This window comes from Sinohyriopsis cumingii, chromosome 8, assembly GCF_028554795.1.
Source record: "Sinohyriopsis cumingii isolate HCF-2022 chromosome 8, ASM2855479v2, whole genome shotgun sequence".
Classification (NCBI taxonomy): domain Eukaryota; kingdom Metazoa; phylum Mollusca; class Bivalvia; order Unionida; family Unionidae; genus Sinohyriopsis; species Sinohyriopsis cumingii.
This window is the reverse complement of record NC_142968.1, coordinates 32,761,926-32,785,638: the sequence shown is the minus strand read 5'-3', so window position 1 is coordinate 32,785,638 and position 23,713 is coordinate 32,761,926. Positions and strand designations below refer to the sequence as shown.

The 23,713-nt window shown below is 35.3% G+C and overlaps 1 protein-coding gene across 1 annotated transcript in view; it reads right to left on the bottom strand.

The window, feature by feature from the left end:
• Positions 1-5,570: 5,570 nt before the first annotated feature.
• Positions 5,571-23,713, bottom strand: part of LOC149793251 (ectin-like) — a 43,046-nt gene continuing 24,903 nt past the window's right edge. Inside the window, exons 4-8 of the mRNA XM_089967227.1 lie at positions 18,088-18,295; positions 15,793-15,963; positions 8,974-9,141; positions 6,818-6,945; positions 5,571-5,782 (exon numbers count right to left, since the gene is read on the bottom strand). Of these exons, the coding sequence (XP_089823353.1) occupies positions 5,624-5,782; positions 6,818-6,945; positions 8,974-9,141; positions 15,793-15,963; positions 18,088-18,229 (768 nt within the window). The 5' untranslated portion in view covers positions 18,230-18,295 and the 3' untranslated portion in view covers positions 5,571-5,623. The remainder of the gene's footprint in view (positions 5,783-6,817; positions 6,946-8,973; positions 9,142-15,792; positions 15,964-18,087; positions 18,296-23,713) is intronic.

Below are 23,713 nucleotides of genomic sequence, written 5' to 3'. Positions count from 1 at the left end.
TTTGTTGTCTTATGGATCGGTTTTAAACATTTGATTTGTTTTGCGAGTTATGATATAAAATTTAATTTATATTGTCTTCCCCAACCCTTCAACGACGCATTAGACTTGTTTGAGTCAAAATGATACAGTGTTTGACACATTTAAAGTTAGGTGTCTTCCGAGTGATGTGTTAAAAAAAATTTAAAGAACGGGATAGGAAAACAAAATATTTCCATAACAAGCATTGTGGCAAGGTATGGGTAGACAATTAATTGTCAGACTCGAAAGAACTATATTGAATAAGTACCATTTTCATCCCCCTCTCCAAATGTCCTTATATGATGTGTACACCTGAGTTGGTTAACGTTTGTTTATAATATCAGTTCCGTGTTTACGTGTCCGTTGCCATGGTTACATGGTGTCAAAACATTATCAAAAAAAGACATGAAAATTAGTCATCTTTTCCATTTACTTCTCATAGATACTGTTTTACCATGAGCTATTCACTCAGATTCAAATTTGCATTATATAGTTTTATTATATTAAGGGTTATTAAGCTCTATAAATAAAGTTTAGTCTCTAAAACTATTCCAAAATGGTCCATTGGAGACAAAAATAGACTATCGAACTTACACCTCAACTGAAAACTGTTTCTAAATTACGTTGACAAAACGGTACTTAATCATAAAAAACAAAAACTGTTTCGCAATAAAATATTGTTTAATGTTATTGAATGATGTTTAATATTTTTGAATTATTTAAATGATTGTTTGATATTATTGAAAATAACTGTAAATGAGGCCATAACAGGGGCATGTACGTTCGCTTCTTCGCCGAATACATGGGTTTGTTACCTTCACTGGATATTACAGATGTTCTTTACGTATTTATGTACTTTTATCCTTATATTTTCATGGCTGTATAACACACACACACACACACACACACACACACTACTGTGTTTCTATCTTTAGAAGACCAAAAATACATTATCTTCCACACCCTTTGCGGCAGCCTATAGTCAAACTATAATCTATTAATAGACTACATATTCATCCATAAATATATAATATGGACATTAATAAGAAAGAGAATACTATTGGTTCAGCACTTTTAATGAACTTCTCAAAAATGGGAAATATGTTTTAGACGTAATGGCATTGGAAAATGCAGGAAAGGATTGTACTCTCTACACCTTTTGCGTCTATTTTTAAACCAGCGCGGGAACACTGCATTACATTGACTGCATACAGTTTTCTGTGAAAAGAGATGATGTACAAGTTTATAAAGAACATAAACCTTTAATTAACAAATAGACATGAAGCATTTTATTATTGTTTTGTAAATGTTATTTACCAGCACTTAGAGCCTGCAAAGATGATGATTTACTTCGTGCAAGATTACAGTCAAAGTAAATTTCTACCTTTTCATTGTTTAAAGTAACTATATATGACAATACTTTCTCTCCTCCTCCACTGCACATGTAGGCCTATTTTCGATTCTTTTTAGCGACTCAAAAATGAGGACCTCAAGGAGGCAATGAAGAAATTCACAAATGTACAGAAAAATTGAAACGAATAAAATAACGTTATATAAAAATGTGTTCATATATAATATTAAAATCTAGCTAGTCACATTATTACATTGACAATTATAATTTGGCAGAGATTTCGAAGGCATATTGTGTGCATACATATTTTAAGTAATGTATACTATGCATGTAGACCGAAGTGTTTGTCTGTATTCCTACGCAAGAATTATGCGACTATCTCGCCGAAAGGCTTTCTATATAACAGGAGGTTCAGAGAAGTGTTAAAATGAAAACCTATGCAAGCATGAGACGACGAAGCATATGATAAAAGAAATGCACTCACTAACACATATTACCTAACGGTAGTAGTTAACCAAAACTAATAGCAAATCCTGATGATTGTAACGTCCCCACTGATCCACCCACAGTATGACCCAGACGCGATACACTCCTGCTGTCTGTACAGTTGAGAGGAGCAACTGTTGCTGCAATTGCCATTTGTTGTGTTTTAACCTTTGGCCCCTCTTAGATTCTCTGGGAGGTGACCAGACAGAACTTGCAATGACTGCACATTCATCAGAGAGATTAAAAAGCATTACAAATAAACTATTCAGGCCAACAAGGACATAAAAAGTCAAATTATTAATGAGTATTTTCAATGTCTATATTATCATAATTATTGTTTTATATCACAAATTCTTGTGTCATCCATTATTCCATGTTGCATCTCAAAACGTTTTATTTCAGAATTGTTTTGGTCAGAATATATTGTATGCTTGATGTGTTTTATGGTTACTGACAAATCTCCCCCCCCCCATGGATGTTTCCACTAGACAAACCAGGGAGATGGACATTCTTTTAGAATTATTTTTAGTGCTGTTATTGTTATTATTATTATTATTATTAGTAGTAGTAGTAGTAGTAGTAGTAATAGTAGTAGTAGTAGTAATGGTAGCGGTACTTATATTCAAGCAGGATATCCTTTGAATAAAAGATTTTCATCTGTAAATGTTATTATAAATATGACTTCTTTTGTTATAATCAGTAAGTGTACAAAGTTATGAAGTTATCATTTAATGAAATAAAGGAAATTTGCCATTGCAATAAATATGCAGTATTTTGATAAATAGATTAAACAAACTTGTTTTGTTTATTTTTATTTGTGCTGGTTAGGGGGTAAGAATATCACGATTATCTTTTTCAGTTAACAAACAATAAATAAATTCAGTTACTTTAGCTGACATCCTGACATTGGGACATGTTTCCCACCGTTTGGAAACAAAATGTGTAATTTCTAATTTCAGTAATTGCTAGAAATATCATTGATTTAGAGGCAAGTAAAAATGTGTCAGTCCGAAACCAGTTTTTCTTGATTGGAGGAGTGATTAGAAAAATGTGATAAAATATAAGTCTTAAAAAATTTAGCAGAAACAAATACATTTATAAAACAATTATTGTGTATAAATATGGAATAATAATCGCTTCACAACACTGCTTCCACCACAATCATTTTCTGAGGCAAAGATATTTGGCCACTCTCCTCTAGTTTCATTTTAGATGAATACCATACCCATAAAAATATTACACTTTAGGAACATAAAAATAAAATTATTTGCAAATGATTGAGGCTCATATAATTGCTGGCTTTTGGCGTAGAGGTAATGCAAATAATATTTTCAATTAAAATATCATAAATAAATTGTCACCTTGTTTCCTTCGTGATGTGGACATGGATCCCACTGTTTAGAAATGGTTTCTAAGTTCATGAATTGTTAGAAACGTCATTGATTTAGTAAGCAAGTTTAACATTTTTGTATCAGTCTAAAACCGATTTTTCTTCATGTGGACGAGTACACCGGAAAATGTGATGAAACTTCAGCATGAAAAAACTGAACATAAATAAACTTGTATGAAAATTATAATATCTAATTATTGAAGAATAACCGCTTCACAACGCTGGTTCCAATACCATTATTTTTTTATGCAGAAATGATTGGTACCCTTGAATGGTTCCATTCTAGATGAATAACATATTGACAAATGTTACCTTGCACGATATTAAAATAAAAATGATTTTCAAATAGCGCATTATTTTTTGTTGGTTTTGAAAACTGAGCAGTTACTAATTTTTATTTCAAACCTGTAATTTGACAGCTGTTGATATTACGGATATTAACTCTTAAAAAATAAAGAAGAAAAGAAGAAGAAAAGGAACCTTCGGGGATTCGAACTTAGTGCAACAATTTGACACAATAATTCTATACCATTTGAGCTATTGAAGCTATGTCAATCTGTGTATCATGCAGATGACATAGTTCTTCCTAACAGATTTATATAACTGCAGACGATCATTTGTTGTTTGCCCAGTTAATGCTTTAGTTTTAAAGAATTAATAATGTTACTGTATGAATAAAGACCCAGTTAACAAAATTTAATGAAAACATACGCTGGTTGTAACTGTTATTTCCATCTGGAAATTGACAGATTCATTTAAAGATTACATGTACGGAATTACACTGTAATAGTGAGTGAATTCAACGTAGCAAACGGTATCTTGATGGCAATGAAGAAAAAAAAAAAAAACCTGTTATTTACGTATAAAATAAATAATATAAATGTATTCATCCTATTATTTACAGCATGCTTTTGCAAAAAATTGGCATTGTAAAAATGCAATTCAATTTTATGTTTTTTCCACGTAATCTTTGTTTACATATAATTCCAAATTCCCCTTCAGTGCCTGTTCGAAAAATCGTGTTCCCAAGCAATTGAGAAACAATGAAGAAAGAGAGAAATGAATGGATAACATTGATTTCTAAATATCTGAATAGTTATTATTCCCGGAATTTGTTTAATAGAATAATGAAGGAAATAATAAAGCGCACTCTAGAAATGCAGGTCTGATTGCTCACGCGTAGCGATACGTAGGCAGCTACCGTGCAACAGGGATAATAACGACAATGATAAAAAGACAGCAAAATTCAAGAAGTTTTTCGTTTTTTATGATTAGCGCAAACGTCCTCACATACGTTAACATGAGAACCCAAAACGTTTCATAAAAATTAATCAATTTGTGTAAATACCTTGTTTGAGCATGCCTTAGCTTAGATCTTATTTTTAGTTTCAAGTTGCTCAAATGTATCATTTTCTCCTAAATTTCCTATACCAGCCCATGTTCACAGGTCGTGTTTTGGTATGAAGAAGAAATTTATAGACATATTTAATGCAGAATAAGGTGATTTATGCATCGAGTAATACAATGAGACACAGAGATATGATATTTACAAGATTTTTTTTCTTCATACAAACGGGGGCAGAAAATGGCCCTTATTCAATATAGTCCTTTCACAACTTTATTTTAAACTACATTTTAAAAACACTTAACGTAAATAACTTCTAATTCGAATTGAACTTGAATAGTATGTGATGATCTCGTTTATGGAACTCACGTCCACTGTAAAAGTCGAGAACTGCAATTAATTTTACTTTGTTCCCTAATTTATTTTTATCTTCTAGGATAAAAAAATGCATTTATAACCTCTACCTCACCTCTTCAACGATGAACTAGACTTGTCTGATTCAGTATGATAAAGTGTTTGACATATTTAAAGTTTTATAAACCTTTCTTTTCATCAGATAGTGATAAATCGTTTTTCGTTGTAAACTCGCTTATCTCGAAAGCATAACAAATGATTGGGATCATTCGTTACTAGAAATATTGTGGCGTAGGTGGGTAACCTTAAACACGTATGTGTATTGTATTAAGTTCTCACAAGATCATAATAATCTTGTGAGATTTAATTTTTTAAATAAAAAACTTGTTTTCATCGTGCAAACAATATATTTAGCACGATGGTCGTGATCTTTAAACCATCTCCAACATTGATTGTAGAATTCGACTTGTATATTCCTCGTCTTGAACACGGATTTGACTTTGTACTGAGCATGTGTTTGTCATGAGTAAGTTTTTCATATATAACGGTGTGCAGGAATTGAATGGAGAAGATAGTAATATCCTGTACCTTGGTACCTGTTATTTTACTACTGAAAAAAAAAGATCACTGGTCACAGAGTAAATTGTTTACTGACATCATTACTATATACTGCTTTTGACTAATGTACAGCGACGTAGAAGTCCGGTGAATCATATGTGCCACAATCAGTGGTCAATGTACAAAAATAAGGGCCACAATTTTCCACTGTCAATCCTTGTATCACAAGGGATCCGTCTTGAACTTGTTTCAAATTTCTCGGGAAGGGATGGCCGACTATCTGAAAGAGATAATAATGAACATTGGTGATGGAAATTGTATTGATGGCGATGATGAAACTGATTACGTCTGAAGTAGAGAATAATATTGTTGGTGGTATTAGTCCTACAACAGCTCTTACAGAAGTAATAACGGATGCAGATCAATAGTGACAGCAGCAGTTGCAGTGGCAGTTGTATCAGGAGCAGCAGAAGAAGTAGACTTGTAGGGAGCATGGCTAAGAAAGGAACACTAGAAGTAATACAGGTATAAATAACGATAAAAAGATGAAGCGTTATCATTATGAGTAGCAATGGCTTCTGTTATATTTATCGTATTCGTTACTTCCAAAATGGTATAAAGAATAACGAAAGGTCTAATATCGGTGTCTTTGGTTTTCTTGAGTCTTCCTTCATATTCTGCTTAAGTGCAAAACATCTATTGCAGTATCGGCAAAAACGATTAAATGTGTAATATTTATATTGTCGTTGGAATTCTCCTTTAATTAAAGGCTATAATTGAATTAAGTTTATAAAACTATTTGGTAAAAAATGCCACTTAAAATGTTTGTACGAAGAATTTGTGAATTTCTAGTCTGCGATTTAGCGAAAGGTCGTTAAATCCACTATTTTCTTATGAGAATACATCCCAGTTAGTATCAGAAGACGTCGCATAGTTTCAAGTCATAGCGCGCTTTAAAAGCTGTCACAACTTTACCTTTCTATGATGAAATAATATTTTAGCGAAACATTAGGGTACATTAGAGATTTTAAACAGCATGTATGTATGTGTGTATGTATGTATGTATGTATGTATGTATGTATGTTTGTATGTATGATGACTTTTTCATGTTATAAGATAAATAAATAAATCAGTCCATCGTCCTAGCCACAGAAGCTTTACGCCTCCCCCTGTATGTATGTATGTATGTATGAAGACGTTAGTATTTATAAGATAAATAAATGAGCCCATCACCCTAACCACGGAAGCACTGCGGCTCCCCTGTGTAGGCCTCCTCTCATATTGACACTGTAAGACAGCTCAAAGCAAAACCTACTAGTGGAATAGTCCATGTGACGTGTGGGACTTGTTGTGGATGAAAACTGTCATGCACAAGACAGTTAATTACAACCTGAGATCCCAAAGAACTTGTGTAGTTATGTGCGCTTTGTATAACTTGCGGACCTGAAAATAGAACACTACAACACAGTAGATATTATAAGCGTAAAGGTCAATCCAGGAGAGTTAAAACATCTTAATTGTTTATTCTACTTTTTGCTGGAAAGAAGGTAAAAATACACATGTTAATCGTGAATGATACTTTGCTGATCATATGGTATACTCTTACTCTATGTATTGTACTAGCTCTCAAGTCCTAATACTATAAAATGTCATAACATTACCGAAGAATAGCTTCATTTCGTTACTTATTTATGACTATAATGTCGAATATGAGAGTCTGGGAGGACCTACTATTATTATTTGTTGGTGTTTCACTTGTATCAATCGCTAGTCCTCACATCTCTATGTTCTTGTCTTCGCTGCTCCACGGTTTACGTCTCTACATTACTGAATGTTAATATGTACGCTTCTCCAGGAATTACCACGGCGTGTGCTAGAAACTCTAATATTTTACACTAAATCACGGTGTGTGCTAAAAACTCTAATGTACTAAAAGTCTATGAACAATATAAATTATGGGAACCGAAACACTCACATAATATTTGTTAAATATAGTCAGCCCGAAATTCAATATCGGCTCAATAGTGAGTATGAAGTTGGCATTACTTATAGATTATAATTTTTCCTGATCATGATGATGAGTAAATGCAAATGGTATCTAATTAGAACCAAACCTGCATCGCAAAAATATATCACACATCTAATATAATTTTAATTCGTACTGAACGAAGATTTAAGTCGGAGCCCGCGAATAAGGGCACACATCGTATTGCCTCTAAGCATCAATACCATCTCGATCATGCACACATCTCCGAAAAATGATACAAAGTCACTGGTACAGGCATTTGTGCGTAGCAGACATGATTATTTTTCATCTAAGTATATAATCGTTCCAGATACGTATGAGACAAATCAAAGTATTCAGAGCAAAGAAATAGGAAGTTATCTCCCCTAACTACTTTGACTATAATGATAAACTCTCTGACATGCATTACTGAATCGGGTTTGGTTATTTTGTCATGTAGTGTAAAAGAGTGACACTATTACAAAACTTGTATAATACTGCTGTTGATATTTATATGATAGACAATAAACAGGGATGCAAATGACGGTGAACTTAGAGTGAACTCAATTTTCTATTAATCGATAGAGGCCCTTATGGAAAACTATGAGAAAGTACAACATCAGATCAAACCTGGTGAATTTTGTTTAGCACTTCTGTGACAAATTTCTTGCAAAGTTACTGAAACTGGCGACTTAAAGTTACCCTTAGTGACATTTTGCCATTGTTTATTAGCTTAATCTAGTGACTTTAGTTGGTGTGTTTTGATGAAATTTAGTCACTTTTATTGATTTTCATTTAGCGCTTATCGGTGAACTTCACCGTCTTCTATGTGCTACAATATTTAGTTACTTTGTAACCTCTCATGACATCTTGTGACGCACATCATTTTGCGAGCCATAGGATGCTGCTTGGCAGGCCGCATGCGTGTATGAGACCCATGATATAAAGTATAGTTGTTTCAAACGGAATGTATTGTTGTCCTTAGGCCAAACACTTCTGTTCTCAAGCTCAAGCATTAAACATATTTTTGTCACTTCTATAAATAGTATGCTATACGCAAAGATAATATTTATATTGATTCTTCATCAATCTTGAAAGTGTCCTTTATAAATTAGACATAACTAATATCTTGCAAAACGTTCCTAAATATTTATATTAAAATATTAATGTACTATATGTATGTTCGTTTTCGATGAAATAAAATCACTTCTCTGGCCACTAGTAATGTCCGGCAATATTTCCGTGATAATTGATATAACTAAAAGTAAGTCACTACAGACGGCAAGAAAGTTATCAAAGATGATGCTTATCAGTACAAAGTAAAACTGCGTTCTCACTCAGTCCAAACAATGCTAAACACAAAAGCTGAGATTCTAGCAATTCAGCGGTATAACTAAATGTAGCCATGTCTATTGCTTCACAGTGGATCATCGAGACACTTTGGTTAACTTGTATATTTTGCTTACGATTTGGTCCTGAGCACTGACGGATTTCGTATGGATGTCCAATATAGTATATTCCAGTAGCGGAAGGTCTGGGGTTATCACAATTGCGTTGCCTACTACTTATGCCACCTGTTCCACATGTCACACTGCAAGAGCTCCACGTGGTCCATAATGCCCATTGGCCATCAACTAAAAGCACAAATAGCTCGATTGTTTGCATATGACATTTGCGACTATTCCGATCGTCACAACAAAACTAAAGAGATGTATTGTTCCTAACATATGCAGTTGCTGCTTGTTATAAAGTAAAGAATTAAATAATTGTTTCATTGGACCTAAAGCCTGCTAACCAGGGAAAGTTGATTACAAGTGGTTGTATGGTTCAATTTAGGCTGACATGTGCAGTCTTATGTTAATAGTACAGCTAGCTTATGTTAAAAGTATAGCTAGCTAATGTTAAAAGTACAGCTAGTTGTAATTGGCCAATACTTATCCAGAGACTGACGAAAATGTTATAAGCCGAAAACTTGTAAAACAAGACTTAACTGCCACCCGTATTTCGCTGAATAACCTCGTCCTAAAACGTTGGTATAATCTTAAACACTGTCTAAATATTTTAGAGAGCTGTACAGGAAGCTTATGATACGCTGACAATGAACAGACAATGACTAACATTACGCAAGGAATGGAAGCTTCCTGTACTTGGAGCCAATCTTTCATGCATCGGCTTGGATTTACTCTTGGATTATTCTTAATCCGTTGAGGTACTTAAGAATAATATACAATAACTGGAACATCACTATGACCAGTGATACATATATCCTTGTTTCTAACGTCTTGGTTACTGGCGATCTGCACTATAATGGACAAATGTGGTTCATCTGCATTTAAATGAAGATTTGAAACAGTTGGAGCCTTCGGGCTTTTTATCGCAAAACAATATAGCACATTATCCCTTTTCCTTTTTTAAATACAGCAAATCAACAGACACGAAACACGCAGTCTGCCAAGAATGAATCGGTAGGCTTAAATGTTTATAGCATAAACTGCAATATTATTCACAGTAGACTTCAACACCTATTATCTGCATATGAAAATAATATGCATTACCTTGGCATGCGCCTATGTTGCATGCCTCTACATCTGACGTCGTGCCGATGCAGTTGGCCCCTCATGAAGCCGGCGCCGGATTGGTACAGGTTCTTGTTCGGATTCTAGTAACGGACGAACCACAAGTGGCCGTGCATGAGGACCATAGACCCCAGTCTGACCAATTCCCGTCGACTAGGTAAAACCTAATAATTTTAGTTTGCTGTTCGACTTTAACTTTTGCTATTTTCCTTATATGTACAAGGTATTTATATATACAAGAACCCACAAATAAATATAATTAACCAGCCAAGTGTATGTATCATATGTAAAATCCTGTAGAACACAGTTCCAATAAGTCATGATAAAGTATATTCGTCTGCCGCTGCAGTCTTCCCTCCATTTCAGACAAATATGACCACCCTATATCAGGGACTTTGTGATAACTACATCCCAATGGATTGGGTAACACAATAAATTTAGAACGCATTTGGTTCCAGATATTAAGTTACAATTGTATCTTGTGTATGTCAACTGCTGGCAAGTCCTACATTTTAATCATCATGGTGATATCATTCGATTATTTATCTCCTCTATCAGATATAAAAGAACTAAATAATACACATAAAATGAAATATATGATTTCAAGGATAAAGAACCTTCGCATATATTCCATCAAAAGTATGAAATAAATATGTCAATAAAGTAATAATGAGCAGTTCGACATCATCAAGATTTGTGACCAAGATCTGCATCTAGCAAATTGTTACGCGATACAGAGAACATGTCATTAAATGGGTGTAGAGCGGTCGTATATTTTTATGTTTGTATACGAATGATTATTTTATGAATAGGAATACTACAGCGTCTTGCGTTGATTTTAACATAATATCTATTTCAATCATGCATCCACCTGAATCAGTGTATTTATCAAGATGCAGAAGGATGAAAAATCAAAAAGTAAAATATTACATTGAGCAGTGCATGTATATATATATATATATATATATATATATATATATATATATATATATATGCACATAGCGAGATTATTAAAGTAATTTATTAGATACATTGTATATACCAAATGCTAGCAAGTGTTAAGAATTAAGACACATATTACCTTAAAAGTAAGGAACAATTATATATCCCAATAACGAAAGGATGAATAGTTCAAAATCATCAAGTTTAGTGATAAATATTTGTATAAAACTAGTTGATTTTAAGTAAAGAGAACAGGTCATTAGATAATTCTAGAACGTTAGTATATTTTCTATATTTTTGTATGTGAATGAACCTCTTGGGAATATGGCTGCTACAGTCATACTCTGAATAAACAAAGATGCCTATTTGAAGCACACATCCGCTTGCATCAGTACAGTTATCCTAGCATAGGCAAAATGCTAAAATGAAACAATGACGACCCTAAATGAAAACATGTTGAAGCAATGATAAGTTTACTTTGTACACAGTGAGATTATTAACTGAATTTACTTGCTTACGACTTTGAGAACTAGAGAACTACAACTAGTGGGACATAATAGTGGCGTGGTCCTTAATTGTTCTAACATGGTAATCAACTGGAAAAGGAGGCGGATGTTCAAAATAAAGGACATTTTCATCGACTTCAATAGCACCTGGAATACGTTCATTTATAGCACTGTTTGTCAGAATCACCAGAGGGTTTGTGTCTGTCACTAAATCTGATTTATTCTCACAGTTTCATTTTATGTTTCATTTAATTTGCAATTAATCGTCCACCAAAATGCATGTCTCTGATTTTGATTCTTTAGATAGAGTGAATATTGCAGATAGCTTCTTTATATTAATATATACACATAAGTGTTTTATCTTCGATTCGCCTGAAATTATTACAACACAAGGTTTCAACCTTATGCCCAATCCAAAACACGCAATTGCCCCTTACCTCCAGAGGCTGAACGATCTAAAGTCCATTTTTATCTCTATTGTTTAAAAGAAAATGCCATCTTTGAACTCGATCCCAGAGGTTTTAGGGGAATGATCTCAAGGCCAGGACAATGACTACGCTTAGTTTTAACCAAAGGAATAACCAAAAAGGGGCACGACAATTATAGAAAAATGCATCTTCTTCAAATTCGTTTAATACATCCAAAAGAAGAAAAACGTGTTGCATTGAAAACTTTTATGAAGGCATATATTTGGTTTAGTTTATTTTATCTTCAAGAGACAGGCATCAAATCATACATAATTATACTGATCTTACGTTATCACTTTATGTGTCGTTTCTTGCTATTTTGAAATTTCAGTATTATGAAAATAATTACATACCATTTAACCTTAATTTGTCACATATAGTGAAACGTATTTTCTTGAAGAGATATCAAAAACATATATAGTATAGACAATGTTCACAGATGACTTAAATTTCAGTTTTAACAGCAGCTGCTATTGAAAATTAAAATGTCTAGATATTAAAACAAGTGTAACAAGAAATCAAATATGTATTTCAACACCCCGAATCCTATTCATTAAATCACATAAAAGACAATTATGTTTATGACATAAAGTCAAACAGTACCGATACCATTTCTATTAGGAATTCAAAACCAAGCAAATGAAAATGGCAAAAGTTATTCGAAATCGAAGTGTTGCTTTTAATGAAAACATAAGTAATATGTAAATTGGTACTTGACCGAGATTGGTGATTTTTTTAAAAGTGACAATTAAATTTGAGGAAGCATTTTTATCCCTTATCAAACACAATCGATCATAAACAACTTGTATAACCAGAGAAGAACTTGAAACATTCAGAAAATATTTTGTGAACAGGTTTATTTAACTACTTCATTTTGAAGAAATCAAGTCCAGTGCATCTACTGAAATTTTACATTCCTGTGAGGAATGTGGACTATACCAGGAGAAGCTCTGCCGGGTAGGTCCATTGTATCAGATTGGTCAAATGAGACTGATCGTACTACCTAATTAATATTTAATTGATATTTTAGCTCTATGGCTTAACGTCATATTATCTGCTAATAGAAAGGCCATGCATGGCCACCCTGATCCAAATCGTCATGAGAAGATGTATACATAAGGCAGAGATTGCTGCAGCTTTTATGGGGAGTGGGGAGGGAAGGGGGCAAATTGTGGTAGAAAATATGAGCCTTAGATAGATTCTTCAGAGGACGTGATTCTTCACAGTACCGACATCTGGGTCTTTATTGGCTTGTCTTCTGGAACAAGTATAACACTGGGCCTTTAACCCCATGTGTTGTTTGAAACATGAATGGTTCAGTTCACTTGAAAAATCAGACCTATCTAGATTGATGTCGACTTAAAACTTGTATTCATTGGTAAGTGGATGCCTGAGTCTTTTCGTCCGGATTATGTTTAAACTCTATATTTCATAGTTTCAACATCTATCAAGGATGGTTGTATTTATTATCATCTTGTTATGATACATGTCTCTGAAAGTAGTAGTCTTCACTTTGATTTGTGTAAACAATAAATATTTGATCACTAATTGCATAGATATGAACAAATATATTGCATGACCTTCAGGCATACGTATTAGCAAACGCCCAACCAGAAAATGGGGGCTGGCCGTTTTGAATATTTCATTTCCCCAGCAATCCAACAAACAAAAATCAATTTGGGTGAATTTAACAATTTGGGCATTTTCTAAGACTGGGCCTCTTTAGACTTTTTCGATTCCATGTGACCTGTGAGGAAATATCCACAACTGAAGTTGACAAAAATGGCCAAACGGCTTGTAATTTCTCGCAAATCAGAGTCCTGCAACTGGATAGGCTGCATATTTAACAGATTATCAGGTATATTACCACGGTTATGTAAAAATTCAGGTTTATGTCTCAACTACTACTGTTTCGCAGATCATACTGACGGTGAAGGCAGATTTGCAAACTAATTTACAAATGCTATAAAGAAAAGTATTAAAGTGAACGTTTCAGCTAATATACCCTATTTCCTGTTATAGATTTTTTTCAACATATTGCGGCTAGTATAAAACTATATTTGTATTTGCTCTTCCTCATAAAAGAAACAGACATTATTTTCTCTTATACGGTCTTTACTAGTATAACTCGCTGGGAGGCCTATGCGAAGGTCAGTTGTGCAGTAGCAAAAATAAACATTCATTGCGGTTATCCTATTTAACATTACTATAAAATACTATTTTTATGGAACAATTGGAAACATATCTGCACTGAAACGCACATCAGTAATTAATGAATATGACTTTTCACAGCGAAAGGTTTAAAAGACGTTAATTGATTATGTTTTGGGCCATATATCTTGCTATGCTAACTAACAGTGCAGAGTAGCTGTGCTATTTTGTTTAATTTTACTTGATATCAATTAACTAATGTGTGGTTCTATGTATTTTGCTTTTTTTGATTTGCGAAATACTCAAGTCAAATTACATAGTAATATTTAAAGTAATGTACAATGTACAGGTCTGGAAATAACACTTTTCAATGTGAAAATGTGTTCCATTGTTTCAAACTTGTTGTACCTTATCTACTTTTATGCTACTAGTAAATATTTACCTATTTCTTAATTTAAACGCCCAAGCAGTAAACTCAGATAGCATATTGATATATATTTAATACTCGCTTCATTTCATAACAATGGAATAGTATGTTATGACATGAATAAAGTATAGTTTTCAAGATAAGTTTATACAAAGTGAGCAAGGAATATACGATAGTGCCACATTTAGTCATAACTGCACTAAAGGTTTTATTTCGCAAGAGATGGATTTGAACTTCCCTAACATACCGTTCATGTTTGTACTTTGAAAAATATGTCTTCTAGTTCATTATAAACTGGACCTAGATTAAAGGCATAGTAATAGAAACATCTGAATGTTCGTTGCAAGTTAAGTGATAACCACGTGTCAGTCAAACTGGCATATGATGTTACCTGTCAAACGCTAACTAACACTTGCTTAATTGCAAAGCGTTTGGAGCATTACAAAAGTATAGCTACACAGAATGACTGATGGGCATTCGGCTCAATAGTTCGACACCGGATGACTGTCACTATATGTAATATACACCAATTCAAGACCTTATAAGAGTAGTAGCATTTTCTATCATTTATCGTTGTAATTCACAATGAAAACTAAATATTAAAACTCACTTCAAAATAATTGCAACAAATACCAGAATTATTAAATCTTTGATTTTGTATGATTTAGAGTGTGGTTATTTCTACATTGGGTCATGGTATTCTTCCACCAACATGCACCTTTAGTGTAAACATTTTGTCTCCGGGTAGGACTCGACCTTTCTCTGAAGTATGTATTGAAACAATATATTTTAAGAGAGTGATGTGTTTCTTTTCTTGTGAACAGTATATATGCTTCAAAGCTAGTTACCACTACACGTGTCAATTTGGTAGGAACAAGTCTAAAATCTTGTTTAGGTCAACCAAATGCATTGATAACATCCATCACTATGGATGGGATGCTCTCTTTAAGACATATTATCCAGTGTTATATTACACTACTTAAACCTTTCATTTTCAGATGGCCGAGATTATTCTGACAAAATGGTACAGAAAAAGAAGAAAGAAATGAAAGAATAACGTCTTTATCCCAAAGTCAGTTCAATGCAGTTCACGAAAACCTGAAAGAAGAGGAAAAAGAAAGGGACAGCTAATAACATAACCGGAACACTTAAATGTATACACAAATTCTGGGGAGCAAACTATAAGTATCTGGACCAAACATACTTTGTCCCTTACCTGTGCATGGTTGATTATTGCAAGTTTGCGTTTCTTTGTTTGAACCACTACACGAAGCTCCACCAAAAGCGGGAGAAGGATTGTTACAAAAGCGAACCCGGAAATGATTGCCTCCACCACAGGTCAGGCTGCAATAATTCCAATGAGACCAAGTACTCCATCCACCGTTCACTGCAAGTGAGCAATATATGCGAGAATAATATAGATTATCTTGCAGTTCAAAGTTTTGGAGTTACTTTTATTTTGAATAATCACTACAAGAACAAGTAAGGTGACGCATTACAATAGATAACGTAATAGATGCAAGGCCTGAAAATTGTTCTGTTCAATTTAAATACCACTATCACCAAATGAAAATTCATTTTATTATATAAAGTGACCTAGAAAACACTATGCCAAAAACCTATTGCATCATCGACAAGACAAAAACAAGCCAACATATGAATCTGTTTTGTATTGTCTTAAAAATCAAGCCAAAAGCAATGCTGATTAATATATGAGTACTGATATTGTTATCATACCTTTGTCTACGGTTACTTCATTTTATACACGTGTGAATAATACATGCTGAGTGATCAGTCTACGAATTTTCCGGATTATTTTTTCATTTTTGCACCTGCAAACTCTAGCTAGCGTTAGCAGTCATCATTTCTTACACGTGTACTACAGCAGCTATAAACCATAGTTGTGCAATTTTCTTCAAATTGCCTAATCTGTGTTGTTGAATTTCATTATTTTAAGTCTGTAATAGTTTCATCTCTGTTTCACTAAATATTTTTTAACAATTTCATTTAATAATTTCGTATCAGTTTCGAATACATCAATATATGATTTTATTTTTGTTGTTATTTTTCGTTTTGTTATTGTCCAGGTTTTTAACAATATTATCTTTTTATCACCAATTTGGCTTTGTAACGCTTCAAATTTATTATTCGTATACGGTACTCTGTTAATTCTTTGTCTACCTGTTCTCTCATTTTTTATTTTCTATTGCTGTATCCTCCAAATTCAGTCATCTGCTTTCGAATACTCTTATTTAAAATTTCTTTAGTAGCTGGGACTAATGATTTTAAGGGATCGCTTAAATGTAGAATACGGTTGTCATATACGAATTCATTGCTCACTCGTTATTTAGTTAATGGGGATTCATGAACGTCTGCTTATTTAAAGCTAATGTTAAGTAAATCCTTAAACATATTTAACCAAAGTAACTGGACGATTTCATTCACGATACGAAGTAATATTACAGTTATCACAGATTACGTTTATATTTATTTTTTATATAAATATTATTGTTTGTTGAAATTAAAAGCTTGGTTATCAGATAATCGCACTAAGACTTCAGACAACGATTTTCATATCGAAACTAAGTGTCAATACATGTGGTATCACTTGATTTAATAAATGCCTGTAAGATATTCCGTCTCTTGATCGTGCCGTTCATACTGCCCCGTCAACTTGACTAGGCCAAAAATCCATACAGTGACCGATGTTTTTTTCATTGCCATAATTTAAAAGTGTAATTATCCAAAATGCTCATTGCATTATAAATAAATTTTGTCGTCAATAAATATAGTTTTCTTTTTTTAAATATGCGCATTATTTGTGTCTGAAATATATTATTGAACGATGCTGAATACAAAAATAAGGTGCAATACTTCATATCTTTTAAATCACCAGCTCATTATTAATTTATTTAAAGTTTTATTTCATATAAGAGTTTTCAACAACAAAAATAAACGGTTACGTGCGCGATGCTACTTCGCTGGTTCCCGTTTTATGTATATAAGTTCCAATATGTGTTCTACTTAAAATCTGCAATTTGGACAAGATGCTTTTTAAGGTAAAACCTGTTCCACGATAAAAGCCATCAATATTAAGGATAATCGTGAGACTATGCCAAAATTCCAAATAATGTTGTATACAACGATTAAACGTCCAATCGGGTGTCTAGGTCACAGAATATAACAATAAATAATTATTTCCTAAGGTACATAGGTCGCTATGTCTGCACTTGTTTAAAAACAAATATAGTTAAATTATAGCAAAATAGTTCTGTCCTTTAATATTGTAGGAACAAAACCGATAACGATGATGACGATTTTAATGATGAATGGGTAGAATGTAAGAAGAGAAAGAAAGAAGAAAGACATGACGAAAACTAGAAAGACATGGCGAAAGAAGATATAGCTTATATTAACTGCAATCCAATGAAAACATATTCGTAAACTCTACTTTACAAAGAAATTCCTGTCTCAAATATCCAAATGATTCTCAAATAGACCTAAAATATACCTGTTGCTGATGTTGTGCTTGCCTGTGTCGTAGTTGCTGCTGTTACGGATACAGTTATTACGGAAGTACAATTGTCCGAGTTACATAGGTTTTTGGAGCAGCATTTGTTGCAATTTGTGCCCCTTTGGAATCTGCTAATCATATCAACGCCTCTTCGGCCTACAAGTTGGTAAGCTCTTATATCAAGAACACCTAGATGGTGGCATGCCTTTGAAAGAAACAAAAATTAAATTGAAGACTACTCAAGCACCATTCAGCAAAGAATCCTGCATATATACAGAAAGTTTTAATACGTACCTCTTTCTCTCTCTCTCTCTCTCTCTCTCTCTCTCTCTCTCTCTCACACACACACACACACACACACACACACACACACACGCATACACACACACACACACACACACACACAAGTAGCAGTGTGTAGTGAGGGTTCTGATTCACCCAGCTCAATGCGTGATCTGGGTGAGCGTCTCCTCTACCCCATTAAATCTACCACTGGGTTTGGCTCACTGCACTCCTTAGATAGAAACGGTGATTCTGGCTCACTGCGTGATAAAAAAAAGATATTTCCCTGTCTATCTACTACTGGGTTCTGTCTCGCTTTTACTTGGGGTATTATCCATGTGGGAATGTGTGAATACCATCAGTGGAGTAACGTTTATCGTCGAAGAAGCATAGTCCATTTTTTTCGATGACCATGGTGAGGAAATGATGTCTCTGTGATCGGAAAGTTCTCATGAAGTAGTAACGTAGATGCCCCTGTAATGGCTGTCTTAACGATCGATGCGACTGTTGACATATTTTTTACTCATTTGGCTTGTTTCTTGATGATATCATCATTGAGCGTGAGACAATACATTTTGGATCTAAGTCCTATGAATTATGTGCTGGGTATCGAATAAGTTTCATCTTTGAACTTTCCAAGTTTCCTTTTATTATCTTTGCAGTGAAATGGACTTGTTTCAGGATAAGCATTAAGATCAAAGAGGCCTGAATGTTGACGGAGATCCTCTTAGACGTCGTCGGTATGAATTTCATAGATGAGTAAATCTGTATCGGTCATTAGTAGTCTTGCTTTATCTCCATTTTTGCGTTGGATGAAGTCGTAATGAATCTAGAGCACGAACATTTTGGAAAGGTTCAGAACAGCTGGACCGACGAAGATGGGTTTATCTAGTATGTGATGTTTTTCTGGATTCAATGGCAACGATCTCTTCGTCAAATATTTTGATGCTAACTAAGACATCGTTGGTCACACGTTTATCTCGTCGTCCTTGGTTCTTAATGATTTAGAATTTCTTTCCGAATCTAATGATTTCCATGGTCTTTTCTTTGTTGTTCTTGAGACTGAGGAAATTTTAACCGAAGTCTGTAGTGGCTTTAGGTCGTTGTTGGGTGTTCAAGTCGACGTAGGATTTCATCCATGGATATTGTTTAAACTTCAGAGCTCGAGGAACTTTGTCAAGAACGCGTCCGTGTTGGAGAGTATATTTTAGTAGTCGATGATGTATTTTGTATCGCGTTTTGTGGTTGTACCAATTTTTAACTTGCCATCACTGATTCCGAATTGGTGGTTTTACTCCAGTTGTTGTGGATAAAGCATCGAGTTCGCGATGAGGAGTGGTTCAGCGCAGAAGGGTTAATCGTTATGAACGGCATGGAGATGAGAGGGACAAAGGATATCGACTGCGATGAAACAGTCATGATCCTCATTGTATCCCGCTGTTCTTTCAAAAACGACCTCATTTCTGGTGATACAGTGAAAATCACCCACAGGAATGTGTTGTGATTTAGCTCAACCATAGAGATTATTGGTATAAAAATAGAGGATGTAGGAAAAGGGTTGGGTAGGATTGTAATGTTTTACGTATTTGTTATTAGCCAAGGCTTGTTTTTGGATGACGGCTATATGTACATCGCGAATCATGTGTTTTGTGAAAATTAACATGTCTGAATCGGTGAAGAGCTCAAGCTGGACCTGACTCGTCTAGAAGAGGGCATCCCAGGAGAGGCTCTGTGAGGAGAAATACCAGAGTGAATTCAGTTGATAATGATCATGGCACATGCGTCTGAACTTTTCGAAGACATTCATTAGTAGAAGTATGTCAGTTTTCAGGTAAAGGTCGTGATAATCGCCAGGAGTGTGACAGTCTAGGTCATTCCATATCTTCTTCGCATAATATTCCTCAGTGGTGATGTGGGAGAGATGTAAGTGAGAATAGAAGGCGTCTAAGGATGGCAACGAGGTTTCATCTGATCTCGGCAACGCATCGATGCATTCTAAGGGATAAACACCTTTCCGCTGGAGTAGAGTGACATGAGCTCCAAATTGGTTTTTCAAGGGTGTGAATTTAGAACTGGTTCCAGGGTATTCTTCTGGCGACGACTCCACAAACTGGAACGAATCGATGAATTGAAAAGGACCAATCGAAAACGAAAGATATTTTTGTCGTTTGTTAGGAATCCATTTGATAGGACATGAACCCACCTCAGCGAGATATGTTTTAAAGCGCGGATGACCGAGTGGTGCAATGATGAAGTGTCCCATAGTAGCTTCATATATTATGACCGTCATAGAAGGAAGTCTGGATCTTTGAATTGTAGATTACAATCCACATAAGCAGCTCCTTGACAGTGTGCAGTGACAGCAATCTCTGTATTTTTATCATGAGGTTTAAAGTGTTCTTTACATATGTGGCATTGAGTCGACGACGTGTGCTGTCGCAGTTGTTACGAGGTGGGGAGATGCTAGGAGTTGGATTTTTTTGGAGGTCACTGACGAGTTTTCATTTAGCGGTAAGTTGCATAAAGAACCAAGCTACGCAATCCTCACCTCGCTGCTGTCGATAAAGAGAAGACAAAAGATCATCAACGGAACGGCAGGTTTCATAGCCTATCGCGAACGGGATGTACTTGTGTTCCATTTGAGTGAAAGAATCGATCGGATCAGGAGAGGTTCCTTGCACCTTTTCATGGATTGCTTCCGAGCCAGAGACGATGCAAAACACGTGTGCGTATTTTTTGTAGTGGTATTCGAACCGTGGTGTCCCCTCGCTTGGCATCTGTACGTTTTGTAGTTCCAAACAGTATCCCGGCTAGACGCGGTTGATGAAACCATTGCAAGCAGCGATAACATAATTAGTCGTGATTCTTATGTCGTGTATACTGAGATCGACATAACCGACAAAAGTATTTGATGTACTCGAAATGGTGATGGTAATACAATAGACTGATGCTGCTCAGTGCGGCTGTTTTGGAGATCATAAGCGAATAGACCACGAATTGCTTATTGCCAGCCTTTTTGTCATCGATTACAAACACGTTGTTGGAGAGTCCCTCTTTGAGCGCTTCTAGTTTGGGAACGTCTTTAACGGCTGCTGAAAAGGTAATCCCGATGGCATGGAGTATTAAAATATGGCTTGTACTTGGAGACGCGTTCGGCATTATCCTCTGCGGGATGCAATGCGGAAAGGATACCCCATACGAGACAGTAGTCGTCGTTGTTCTTGACACTGATGCATGCGTTGGTGGCAACGATGGATTTGGGAAGAGTTAGGTACTTGCTACCACGGAACTGTATGACTTGGAAGTTTGAAACGAGAGAGAATTGACTCCGGAAAAGTCCGATGCCGATCCTGACGTCGGATGAGAAGCTGTATAAAGAACCAAAAAATGTCGATGATGTAACTGAAATGATCACAGCGATAACAGACAGCAATCTGATTCTGATCCACACCTCGGTGATCTTGTGTTGCCGCACAAGATCAACGTTGAGAGCTGCTCCAAGTTTGATGCACGCAGAACTTCCTCTACTGTATGGTGTAGAATGCGCTGCATGAGTTTGTTATCGACTCCTTGCTCAAGCCTGTGATAGCAAATAAATCCTTTGTCAGCAACTTCATATGCTTTTTCAGCGAGTCGGGGTTGTGGTAGACGCGTCATTTTATCGCGTTGTCCTTCAAAAAGGCTTGTAGATCGCCTTTGCTTAGTCTTTTCTCGATGTCAATTTGTAGCGAGCAGCTCATGGTTTCATTCTGAAATCGAATGAGTTTGGAAGGCTTAGCAGTTTTTCCAGTGAGCGCTTTGTATTTTTCTCACAGTTGTTTTTGGTACTGCTGCGTGGTGAGAATTTCTCGTCCTGCCAGTGTTTTTTAGTCGTAGACGAGCGTGCGAGGCGCAGGATGTTTATGGGGCATCACCTTGAGCTCTCCTCTTACTCGTTCTATTAAGTCATACGATCTGAGATAGTGCATGTGGACACCCTGCATCAATCTAGCGATGCTCCTAAGTCGACAAGCAATATCATGCCACAGAATAAACTCATTCCTGGATCTTCCATATGCGATTCCATTGATACTAGGCAAGGTTCTAGTCTCTCCCTGCAACAATAGAGATGTTAATAATATAATCCCGTTGTTAATTTCATTAATTGCTTGTTATTGTATCATAATATTTAATATATCGTCGCCGTCAACATCTTTTATAGGATTAGGTTTCATATTTTTGGTCGTAATACTTTTCGAATCGACTTAGTTTCATCAGCTCGCACTGGTTTCCTACCATGTCCACAATGAGATCGTCGACAGTCCTCGTCTCGTGAATCAGACAGGAATTGTCAAATGGAGCTCCGCGCAGATAAGATCAGATTTTATTGAGCATTTTCTGATAGGACAGTATGGTCTGCTTGGTGATATTTTTGTTGGCCTCCATTCGCGGTTCGAGGCATTTCATCAGGTCTTCTTGGCCGGTCCAGCACCAGATAAAATCAATATCATGGGGTTGGCTATTTGTCTGTGGTTATAGCAGTAATACAATTCTAGTTCGCGACGCTGCTCCACCGTTACGTTTTCGTCGATTATGTTTAAGTCGAGGATGGGCTTAATTCCACTAAATTCTGGAACAATGCCTTAAGATCAATCAAATGATACTCCAACGTTTTCATATATTTTTTCACACTTAATATTTTATTTTTGATACCCTCAGACATTTCACTAACCAATGATACCTCGTGAGATTCAGTGGGGAAGTATCTATTGAGGTCAACTGATTCAGTTTAACAAGATCGTCAATGGTTACTGATGCCTGAAAATTCATCGCCTCCAGATATGTGTACGCAAACATCACCGTTAATGGATCGGTATCGAAATTATGTTGGTATCTGTAAAGAAGGTAAAATGTCACGCCAACTCTTACCACGTTTATGTACATCCTTTCATGATCAAGAATTTCATCCAGAAGGACTTCGTTTTCTTGCATGATAGAATCATATCTATCTATCGTAAAGGTTTTGTTTTCGATGACCATTTTTGTTAATGGATCTGCACAGGGTAATCTGTAAAAACTCCTTTCCTCTATTTACTCTGCAGACTTGTTCTAAGAAGAAATCATAATGGGAATCTTTTTTAGACATTGAATATAGTGATATGATGCTGCCACAAAGTTGGTATGCACTCTTCTGTTGTTGCTGTTGTTGTTGTTGTTGTAGGGTTTAACGCTCTTTTTCAGCACACGATAGACTATATATGGTAGCCAGTATTAATGGTGGAGGAAGAACCCGGGAACACTCCGGAAAGAACCACCGACCCACGAGAAGCTACTGGCAAACTTTCTCACATACCCACATTGG